The 12,745-nt window shown below is 33.8% G+C and overlaps 1 protein-coding gene across 1 annotated transcript in view; it reads left to right on the forward strand.

Moving 5' to 3' along the window:
* LOC101893286 (IDLSRF-like peptide) overlaps positions 1-10,893 on the forward strand; it is a 217,657-nt gene extending 206,764 nt beyond the window's left edge. The window contains exons 4-5 of the mRNA XM_005191379.4: positions 1,838-2,036; positions 10,494-10,893. Coding sequence (XP_005191436.2) covers positions 1,838-2,036; positions 10,494-10,641 — 347 coding nt within the window. The 3' untranslated portion in view covers positions 10,642-10,893. The remainder of the gene's footprint in view (positions 1-1,837; positions 2,037-10,493) is intronic.
* The last annotated feature ends 1,852 nt before the right edge of the window (positions 10,894-12,745 follow it).

Here is a 12,745-nt window from a genome sequence, read left to right on the forward strand (position 1 = left end):
GAAAAAAAATCCTTAACCAAAATCGGGGATTTTGTAAAAAAATACAAGACATTTCAGAGAGAGACCACAAATTTCGCATGACATTTTTGAATGAAAGACTTGAACAGAAAACCTGATTTTTTGTTTAAATGTATTTCAGGAAACTCTTTAACAAAAAATGTGGATTTTCAAAAAAAAAAAAAAAAAAAAAAAAAACAGCTCCTAAATCAAAATCGTAGATTTTGAGAAGGTTTTTAAACCCCTTTCAGATCGACGCAGTAACTTCCTGATATCGTCGAGTTTCCCAAAAGTATTTTAAATTGGCTGCCGTTGGACCTCCCAAAGTAAAATCCTAAATTTTTTATGTACATTTTTCATGGACCTCTTTCCAAAATTGTTGATTTCTTAAGATTTTTTTCGTAGATTTTTATGCAAAAATGTTAAAAAGATAAATATTATAGACATCTCCAACAGACACCTGAGTTTTCTGTGAATAATTTTTATGGACCTCTTAAAAAAAATTCGTGTATTTTTTATTGGAACATTTTCAAGGACATAAGAGACGGATTTTTCAAAAAAAGGACCTCCGAATTGAATTTTTAACAAAAGACTTACTCTAAAATTTTAGAAAAATGGTTGAGTTTTTGAAACAATTTACAAAAGGTAGAATAAAAAAATTAATTTTGTTTTACAAACATTTTTTCAATGACCAGCTGAACAAACTTCGTGGATTTTTCTGAAGGACTCGACAGAAGTTTTTAATAGCACAAGACGTTTATTGTTTATGTAAATTTTTGTTCAAGATCCTTTTCAACAAAACCATTGATTTTTCAAGAAATCGATTTGAAGATTTGATCCAAGAATCTTCTAAACTAGCATCTTAAATTTAAAACCTTTTCAAGATTGAGCTAAAAAAAAACATGGGAACTGAAAATAGTCCTGAACCAAAACTTAGTTTTTTTGATATTATTTCCAGATTATTATAGAATTTTTTTACGAAACTTCTGAAACAAATATTTTCTTAAAAGAATTTGTTTCAAAGACCCCAGAAGTGAAATCGCGATTTTTAGACAAAAATTTCTAAGGATCTCCTTGGCAAAGTCTTGGATTTTTCCAATTTTTTTTTAAAATGTCCTCATCAAAATCGAATTGTATTAAGAATTTTTAAGAAATAATAGCCAAATTTTAAATTTTTTTGTTCCTATTAAGAAAATCGTTTTTTTAAGAATATTTACTAATTTCTTATTTTATTAAGCTGTTTATTAAAATATTTTTAGTTTTTTATTTATTAAGCAATTTATATACCATCCATAATAATATAGAGGGTATATTAATTTAGTTATTTATTATTTATTTTTAACAATTAATTTTCATTGTATATTATTTGATATATTTGGTGTTTTAAATATATTTTATAATTTTTTTATTAAAAATAATTTTTTTTTCTCTTTTATTATTGTGTTTTTATATATTATTTATTATTTTTTAATTTTTGTATTATTCTTTTATTATTATTTTTTTATTTTTTTTTTATTTTTTACTAGTTACTTATTTTTTATTTTTATAATATATATATATATATATATATATATATATATATATATATATATATATATATATATATATATATATATATATATATTATAAAAATAAAAAATAAGTAACTAGTAAAAAATAAAAAAAAAATAAAATATATTTTATATATATTATAAATATATTTTATATAAGTTATTCTTTTTTTAATTTATTTTTTTTTCTTCTTTTTTGTTTTTGAATGAATACGTATAATCCTTCTTTACATTTTTCAAATTCAAAAATAACATATCAATATTCCCATTTATTTCATTTTCCATTGCAGCCAAACGACCACCAGTAGAAGAGACCGCTTCATTCTTGCAAAGTCTATTGGCATCACATGGACCCAATTACTTGGAAAAATTGTTCGGTAGTAAGGCTCGCGATGCTCTATCCCCGCTGGGTGGTGTAGAGAAGGTGGCCATTGCATTGAGTGAATCGCAAACGATTGAAGATTTCGGTGCGGCATTGCATTTAATGAGGTAAGTCGAGAGAGTAATGAGTAGGCGGATTAATACACACGCACTCAAAAGTTAATTTTTTATGGAATGAAATAAATTTCCATAAGAGAAAGATAGAGGGGGAGGGAGAAAGGAGAAGAAGGAAAAGAGGATATTAAAATACGCACTAAGTGGAATGTTACGCTTGGTTGAGAATTTCATTTATAAATATGAATTTACATAAAAAGGATATGAAATGGGGAAAATAATGCGTTCCGCTGTGCTGAACAAATATGCTTTCGCTTTCAAAAGTATTGAAAAGAAGAAAGAAATGTACAGTAGCGTAAACATATATAATTACATCCATAAATCAATTACATCCTTTCCGGAAAGCATATTAAGTAAGAAAAGTTGCCGTGACGTCTTTGTCTGAAATATGGCATATTTGAGATTTTAATTTTCAATAAAACTCACAATGTACCAATACAGACTTCGGAAAAAAAATTGAAGTCATATTTATAATAAGAAGCAAAAGTGAAATTTAATATTCAAAAAATTCAATTTACTATTTCAAATCGATTTTGGAAAAATCTCTTCACAAAAATCTTTTCCCACTCATTCTGTTTTTTTAGCCATAAGTTTCAATTGTTTAATTGTTTGTTTACAGAAAATCAGAGCACAAAGCATGGGGGCATATTTCACACGCTCCCCTACCCCTTTGACAACAAAAAAGAAAAGTGTTTAGGTTGCGAAACCATATAAAACCATATAACAAATATTCAACCCATTTTGTAGGATAATATGACGAAAACCTTGAAAACACTTGTATTTCGACCGTTGTTACCCTCTATGGAGAAGGTTCCTAAGGCTTGGTCCGAAATAGTTAATAACTCGCAGATATATATAATCTCCACAACAGATCTTGTGTTGGCAAAAATGTGTGTATGTGTGAAACTTGAAGAGAGTTGGATGCTTATTTCGCTTTCTTTGAGAGTTTTGTGCATCAAAATCATGAAGCCTATGCGGGGGAGGTACCAGAAGAAATGGTCCAATATTTTCCATTTTTATAGCAGATCTTGTGTTGATAGAAATATTTAAATGTGCCAAGTCTGAATGGAATCGGATGTTAATTTCGAGTTTTATGAGCTTCATGGATGTTCATAATTTTAACCCTTTGTGGGAGAGGTACTAAAAGAGTGCACCTCTATATACCATCTTCACAGCAGATCGTGTGTTGGTAATAATAATGGGATGTGTGAAATGTGAAGAGAACCGGATGCTTATTTCATATTTTATGATCGTTTTGGTTATTCAAAATGTTGACCCTTTGTGAGGGAGGTACAAGAAAGAATGGTCCGATCTCTACCATCTTTATAACAAATCTTGTGTTGATAGAAATATTGTGATGTGTCTGAATGGAATCAGATGTTAATTTCGCGTTTTATGAGCTTCATGGATATTCAAAATGTTACAATTTGTGGGGGGAGGTATAAGAAGGAGTGGTCCGTTGTATCCTTTATTCATACCATATCTTGTATTGATAGAAATATTAAAATGTGTAGAATTTGAAGGGAATCGGATTCTTATTTCGTATTTTATAAGAGTTATGATTATTATTATTATTTTTTTTTTTTTTTTTGAATTATTGGATGGAGTGGGCCGATATTGTCCATTTTCGCACTTGACCTAGCTCTGACAAAAATATTGAGATTTGCAAAGTTCGCAAATAATCGAATGATCCTTTCTCTTTCTTTGAAGTATAAAATTTTTCTTTGAAACTTGTGATCTATTGGGGTGGGAGGTACCAGAAGGAGTTCGCCCATCTCCGAACTCGCTCAAAGTTTGACAATAATAATGTATAATGCTTGTAGCAAATCGGATACTCCGTTCGAGAGTTATCGTGCTCATCAGCCAGACAGACAGACGGATAAACGAACATCCCTAGATCGACTCCAAATGTCCTGAAACTGCTTTGGTCCAATGAGACTTAGTGTATAAAACCGTTTTTCGATGAGCCACGTTTTGGCCGTATCGAATGACATATACCCTCTGTAGCCATATAGCTGAGGGTATAATTACAGCTCACAGTATGACACTAATTTTTAATGCGATAACCCCACAGCCTTGTGTTCCATTGCCTCCAAAATTTTTTTGGAATTTTCTAAGACCCAGACTGGCTATTCTATGACATTATTTTAAAATTCCTTTTTTATACCCTCCACCAAAAAAGGTATGGAGGGTATATTAAGTTCGTCATTCCGTTTGTAACTCATCGAAATAATCATTTTAGACCCAACAAAGTATATATATTCTTGATCAGCGTAAAATTCTAAGACGATTTAGCCCTGTCCGACCGTCTGTCCGTCTGTTGTAATCACGCTACAGTCTAAACGAATTAAGATAGGAAGCTAAAATTTTGCACAGATATCTCTTTTGTCTGCAGGCAGGTCAAGTTCGAAGATGGGTATATCGGTCCACGATATCTTATATCCCCCATATAACGGTACCCCCGATATTCGGTATTTTGATGATTTTACCCACATTTTTCATCGGAATTGTCTAAAAATCCACACAAGGAGTTCCTTGTGGGTACTTTATACCTCGGCAGAGAATTATCTATATAGGTCCACAATATCGTATAGCCCCTATATAACGGTACCCCCACGGAATTCGGTATTTTGATGATTTTAGCCACATTTTTCAATGGAATTGTCTGAAATTCCACAAAAGGAGTCCCTTGTGGACATTTTACCCCTTCAAAAAGAATTGTCTATATAGGTCTACGATATCGTATATCCCCCATATAACTGTACCCCCCGATATTCGGTATTTTGATGATAGCCACATTTTTCAATGGAATTGTCTTAAAATCCACTCAAGTAGTTCCTTGTGTGTACTTTACCCCCTGAGACAGAATTGTCTATACAGGTCCACGATATCTTATATCCCCCATATAACGGTACCCCCGATATTCGGTATTTAGGTTATTTTACCCACATTTTTCATCGAAATTGTCTGAAAATCCACACAAGGAGTTCCTTGTGGGTACTTTATACCTCGGCAGAGAATTATCTATAAAGGTCCACGATATCGTATAGCGCACATATAACGGTACCCCCGATATTCGGTATTTTGATGTTTTTAACCATATTTTTCAACGGAATGGTCACAAGGGGTTCTTTGTGAGCACTTTACCCCCCGACAGAGAATTCTCTATATAGGTTAACGATAACGTATGGCTCCCATATAACGATACCTCGCGATATTCGGTATTTTGAAAATCCACACAAGGAGTTCCTTATGAGTACTTTACACGCAGACATAGATTTGTCTTTATAGGTCTACAATATCGTATATCCCCACATATCGGGACCTTCTTATACTAGATATTTTAAAGATTTTAAAAGAATTTTTAATGGATTTTATTTTATTTTTTTTTTTAAATTTTCTAATTCGTTCCAAATGGTGGAGGGTATTCAAAGTTCGGCCCGGCCGAACTTACTGCTTTTTTACTTGTTATACCCTACACTACATTTATTACCCGATTGAGATTAAATTTTTCAAAAAGCATTTGTTTAACCTAAGTACGAACCTCATTGAAATCGGTGAGAATCGGATCAGATTTAGATATAGCTCCGATATATATCTTCAACTGTTTCAATTTCGAGTTAATTGTGCACTAAATTGTCAATATTAGTCTAAATGACCTGAATTTTGGTACATTCGACCGAATTAAGTCTAGAAGCAAGTACATCAAATTTGGTGAAAATCGGTTGATCCGATTTGAGGTTCAAAGTCTCATACATGCGTAATATACACTACACAACAATACTCTACTGCACTAAATTGCCAATATTAGTCTAAATGACCTGAATTTTGGTACATCCGACCGAATTCAGTCTAGAAGCAAGTACATCAAATTTGGTGAAAATTGGTTCAACCGATTTGAGTTTCTAAGTCCCTCACATGCGTAATATGCACTACACAAAAATATTCGTTGGTACCAGATATCGGATACATCTCAGAAATTTTTGGTGTTCGGTTCAGATAGGGAGTAATAGCTTCCCATAGATATGTTGCATCCCGTTTGATGTTAAAGTCCCTCAAATGCCTAATATGCACTCCACAACACTTATATTTGATACCAGGTATCAGATACTGCTCACAAACACATCTGCTAAATTTTATCGAGTTCGGTTCAGATTTTATATAGCCCAGATACACATCTTCATCCGATTTTATGCTTATTGCTCACCCATATCAGCCCAAATTGAGTAGACTTTTTCATATTGAACCAAATTTTACCATTTAGTGAAACTTGGTCCGGTATATCTATTGCTCCAATAAATATTTTTTAATGTAATCCTTATCGAAGTAATATCCTGCACTATACAGCAATGTTATTTGGTTCATAGTCGGTATGATCTACTTTACATTATTTACCAATATGACATTTTTTATACCCTCCACCATACAATGGAGGGTATATTAATTTTGTCATTCCGTTTGTAACTCCTCGAAATACTCATGTCAGACCCAACAAAGTATAAAATTTTGCACACATGTATATTTTGCCAGTAGGCAGGTTAAGTTCGTAAATGGGCCATGTAGGTCCAAGTTATCATAAAGCCCCCATATAACGGTACCTCCCGATATTCGGTATTTTTGCACACATGTATATTTTGCCAGTAGGCAGGTTAAGTTCGTAAAGGGGCCATGTAGGTCCAAGTTATCATAAAGCCCCCATATAACGGTACCCCCCGATATTCGGTATCTTGATGATTTTAGCGACATTATTCACCGGAGTTGTTTCAAATTTGGCATTTGAAGTTCGTAATGGATACTACATCCTAAGTCAAAAAATGAGTCATGTAGGTCCATGTCTTCATATAGCCCCCATATAACGGTACCCCCCGATATTCGGTATTTTTATGATATTAGCGACATTATTTAACGGAATCGTTCCAAATTTTGTATTTGAAGTTCGTAATAGATACTGCAGCATAAAACAGAAAATGGGCCACGTAGGTCCACGTATTCGTATAGCCCCCATATACCGTACCCCCCGATATTGGGTATTTTGATGATTTTAGCTACATTATAAACAGATTTTTCTTCAAGTTTCGCATTTAAATATTGTAATAACTTATGACAAAAGTTGCCTATGCAGGCCCAAGTCGTCGTATAAGCATTCGGTATTTTTAAGACTTTAACAGAATTTTTAACGGTTTTTTTTTTTTTTTTTTTTTTTTTTTTTTTTTTTGGAAATTGTCAAATTTGGTGGAGGGTATTAAAAGTTCGACCCGGCCGCTTTTTACTTGTTGTTACTGGAATACGCATGGTGGTGTAGAGTAACACATGGGACAGACTTTTGACTTTTCCTTAGTGTTTTTTTTTTTTCTTAAATAATTGTTAATCTAATCATACCCAAATTAAAGAATTCGAGTTACAATAAAAATTTAATATTATTATTTCAATATTATCCCGAAAATCCCCAGCCTAATATCCCAAAAACTGCTGTCAACTTTAAATACAATTAAAAGCATTGTGTTTATGATCGCCATTGTTGGTCCTTTTCCCCAAAAAGCTAAACATCAAATGTCCATAATCCTCTCATCGAATTTGCATTTACCCATTTTTGTGAGGAAGCTATGGCGGGGGATTATTTTTGTCCTTTTCACTTTTAGTATCGTTGCTCTAATTAATTTTGCGTTTCAAAATTTTGCTAATGTGTGTGAGCGAATGTGGATGTGTGTCTGTGTGTGTGTGCATGGCAACTGTTAATTAACGTATCCCTTTTTGAGAGGTTTTATGGTTTTACATAATTTTTGATGTAATGACTTACAAAGGAATCACATATATGAACAGTATGTTTGAGGAACATGTTTTAGGATATACTGATGTATGAACGTGGCAACATATGGGTGTTGGACAACACATATGTAAAAAGGGTGGTCAATATTTGAGTCGGGCCGAACTTTAAAAAGAAAAGAAAATAGCCGAACGATTTGGAACGAATTTTACAATTTTCATAAAAATGAATGAAGCAATTCCGGCGAATAATGTCGCTTAAATCACCAAAATACCGAAAATGGGGAAGTAACATTGTATGGCGGCTATACGAAGCCTTAGACCTGCACAGACAATTTTCTGCCAAAGGCTGTAGTATCCGTTACGAACTTCAAATACCAAATTTGAAACAATTTCGATGAATATTGTCGCAAAAATCATCAAAATATCGAATATTGGAAGGCACCGTTATATGGGAGCTATACCAAAACGTGGACCTACATGGCCCATTTTCAATACCAAAAGCCCTGGGAAGCTAGAGGGATTTCACCAGACGGATAGACGGACGGACATCGCGAACTGATTCTGATCAAGAATATAGGGTGAGATGAAAAAAGTGCAACCAACTTCAGACTGCTGTCATTTCTAATCCACTCGTCCGACAGCTGTTAAATTATTCCAGTGACAGCTCATTATGTTATTTACAAGCGTACAAAGGCATTTTGGTGAGAATTTTCCAGAAAAAAAGTTATTCGTGATGGAATTCAAGCGTGATAGTGTGATTTCTTTATATTTGACTGGAGAACCACAAGTGGCTATCGTTAGAGCACTCCAGCATTTAAATATGAATAAATCTTTTGTGTCTAGTACCTTCGCTCGTTACCGTGATACTGGTAGCGAAGCCCGACGTCAAGGAGCGACTTCGAAACCCACGTCGCAGTGGCCTAAAAATGGCTCGTGAGCTGATCATATCCCAATATTCCATTCGGCAATTATTGAAAAATGAGCTTACCTCGAGCCATTGAAATTCCAAAAAATGCAAGAATTTACACCGTAACAAAAAGAAAATAGACTCAAAAGAGCTCAAGTGTTGCTTCGCTTGGCCGAAAGTGGCGAACTGCCGAATTTGGTTTTCTCCGATGAGAAAACATTAGTTGTCCAGCAGTTTGTAAACAAACGAAATGATCGTGTTTACTTGCCAAAGAGGTTAGCTGAAAATGTGCACCTTCGGTTGGCCACCAGAACTCAAGCGCCGGCCATGGTGATGGTGTGGGCCGCCATAACAGCCAATGGTCGCTCTCCTCGCTCTCTCAGAATAAATGGAGAATATTATCGCGAAGATATTCTGGAGGGTGCATTACAGCCTTGGGCATGCAAACATTTTGGCCACAGACCTTGGACATTTCAACAGGGCTCAGCATCATCGCAAGCAGCACGCGCCACCCAAGAATTGTTGCATAATGTGGTTCCTCGTTTCATTTCCAGCGCACAATGACTACCAAAATCTCCGGATACCAATCTGTTGGACTATTGTGTCTGGAGTATTTTGGAAAGCAAGGTTGGCACTAAAAAATACCAAAGTGTCGATCACCTCAAGCAAACTCTCCGATGAGAAAATATTAGTTGTCCAGCAGCAGCAAAGGGGTCAGCTGAAAATTTGCACCTTCGGTGGGCCACCAGAACTCAAGCGCCGGCCATAGTGATGGTGTGAGCCACCATAACATCCGATGGTCACTCTCCGCTCGTATTAATCGACCGTGGCATCAGAATAGATGCCGAATATTATCGCGAAAATATTCTGGAGGGTGTATTAAAGCCTTGGGCACGCAAACATTTTGGCCGCAGACCTTGGATATTCCAACAGGACTCAGCACCATCGCACTCAACACGCGCCACTCAATGGCAACAAAATGAGGTTCCTCACTTCATTTCCAGCGCACAATGGCCACCAAAATCTCCGGATACCAATCCGTGGAACTATTGTGTCTGGTTATTTTGGAAAGCAAGGTTGGCACTAAGAAATACCAATGTGTCGATCACCTCAAGCAAGCGCTTCGCCGGGAATGGGCCAAAATAGCGCAGAGCAACATTCGGGCAGCGTGTGACGGTTTCATTTGCCGTTTGAAGGCCATAATTCGTGTCAAAGGTGACTAATTCGAACGAATCTAAACTTATTCTAAAATTTGATGCTATTTTCTTTTCATTCAATAAAATTAAAAAAAAAATTAAAAATTATGGCGTTTGACTTTGTTGAATATATGTTTATTCAGATGTAGTTACCAATTGTTGGGTGGTGGGCAATACTTAGTTATAAGGGCTGGTCTATATAGGGGTCATCTTTTTTAGGTATAGTTTTTTCGCATTTAAAATTAATATTGAAATATTTTTAACACATTAAATGTTTGTTGTAATTTAGTAAATATTGTGTATAACCGCGGATCGTTGAAAAGTTTAAAGCCAATTGCCTCACCCTTTATGCTGGAACATTTTCACTGTCATAACCCAAAATTTCAATTAATTTTAGAATGGTTAACCATGAACACATACACACACATAAAATTTCTGACAAAACATTGAAATAGAACTGCAGTTGTTGCGGGAAGTGGTATTCTAATGCGGCTATTATTCCGAATTATTGTTGCAGAAATAAATACGAAAAAATATTAGATAAAATTTAACATTTAAAATTTTCTTCTCTTTCCTTTCCAGATCCGATTTGGAGCACTTGCGATCCGTCTTTATGGCCGTGGAAAACGGCGACTTGGGCATGCTGAAATCGTTGGGCATCAAAGACTCTGAACTGGGCGATGTGAAGTTCTTTTTGGAGAAATTGGTCAATACAGGTTTCTTAGATTGAGTAGCACCAGATCCGGCTTCTGGATTTTATTATGCACATGCCCAGCCCATCAATCCAAGTTTTTATTCATATTTAGGCACTCCCTATGACAATTACTATTAAATCGCATGCGGTGTATCGAGTAATTGTTATATAGCAAGTGATTAAATATCAATAAAAACCGAACATAAACATTATTACAGCATTACAGAATTTTCATAGAAAAAAAAATTGCAAAAAAATCACAAAAAAATAGAAATTTTATTTTGGGAACTCTTTTAAAATAAATTATTTTTCTAAAATTAAATTTTAAGTTTTTTATTTATTTTTTCCATTGGAAATAAGAGCTTATTTGGATGGTTTCTTTATTTTTAATTCAATTCATTCAATGATTTTTATTTTTCAAATTTAAAATAATTTTTATAATTTTTTTTTTTTAATTTTTAAACTCTTAATAAATTTTTTATTTATTTTTCCATTGGATATAAAAGCTTATATCGGTGTTTGATATATATTTAATACAATTAATACAATTAATTTTAGATTTCAAAGTAAAAATATTTTTTTAAATTATTTCATTAAATATTTTATTTATTTTAATTTCGTTATTTTTTATTTTTTTAAGCTCTTTTAAAATTCATTAATATTTTTAAAATTAAATTTTAATTTTTTAATCAATTTTTCCACTCGAAATTAAAGCTTACATCGGTGTTTTATATATTTTTAATGCCATTCATTCAATTATTTTTGGATTTCAAATTTAAAATATTTTTTTTTTTAATTATTTTATAAAATTGGTAATTTATTTTATTTTTTTATTAATTTTTATTTAATTTGTTAACATCATTTTTTTATTCTGTTTTTCATAAAAATGATTTTTTTTTTAAATTATACCCTCAGCCATATTATTACAGATGTTATATATCATTTGATACGACCAAAACGTGTCTCATCGAAATAACGACTGTTGACCCTAGGTCTCTTTGGACCAAATCTGTTTTAGAACATTTGGATTGGATCTAGGGGTGTCTGTCCGTCCGCCTGTCTGGTGGATGCGCCCGCTAACTCTCGAAGGGAATATCCGACTTGCTCGAAACTTGGTACATCGCAATATTTTTGTGAAACTTAGCTCGAGATCAGAGATGGGCATTATTGGTCCACGTCATCAAGTACCTCCCCCACACAACATTTTCATAGAAAAAATTGTTCTATACAAAAGGAAATGAGCATCCAATTTTTTGCAACCTACTCCATTAAGTACCTCCCCCACAGAGGGTTACATTTTTTGAAAGATTAGAACTCTTACAAACTGTAAAAAGAAGAGTCCGATTACCTTCATATTTCGCACATCCCAATATTTCTACCAACACAAGATCTGATATGAAGTATGGATAAAATGGTCCACTTCTACTGGTACCTCCCACCCATAAATTCCAAAATAATCATCCAATCTCCTTCAAACTCGACAAATCCCAATATTTTTACGAATTCCAGATTTGATGAGAAAAAGGCACATATCGCTATAGTCCTTCTGGTACCTCCCCCACAGAGGGGTCAAATTTTTGAATAACCAAATAGGGCATAAAGTGAGAAATAAGAGTCTAATTGTCTTCAGATTTTATACATCTTAATAGTTCTATCAACACAAGATCTGCTGTGAAAATGGCATATATTGGACCACTCCTTCAGGTACCTCCCACAAAGTTGTCAAAATTTTCAATAACCAAAACGCTCTTAAAACGCAAAATAAGCATCGGACTGCCTTCAAATTCAAAAATCGCAAGACCTTCTGTAAGGGTGGGATATATCGGTCAACGTTTTATGGTATCTCTCCCATACAGATGTCAAAATTTTAGATAACCAAAACGCGCATAAAATAGGAAATAGGCAACCGATTCCCTTAAAATGTCACACATCTTAATATTTATATTAACACAAGATATGCTGTGAAAATGGTATAAATGGGACCCCTCCTTCTAGTAGCTCCCCCACAAAGTGCTCAACATTTTAAATAACCAAAACGCTCATAAATTCGAAATTAACAATCCGACTGTCTTCAAATTTGTCATATCCAAATATTTTTATTAACACAAGACTTGGTGTAAAGATGGAGTACATCGGATCA

The sequence above is a fragment of the Musca domestica genome, unplaced genomic scaffold, assembly GCF_030504385.1.
Source record: "Musca domestica strain aabys unplaced genomic scaffold, Musca_domestica.polishedcontigs.V.1.1 24, whole genome shotgun sequence".
In the NCBI taxonomy this organism is placed as follows: domain Eukaryota; kingdom Metazoa; phylum Arthropoda; class Insecta; order Diptera; family Muscidae; genus Musca; species Musca domestica.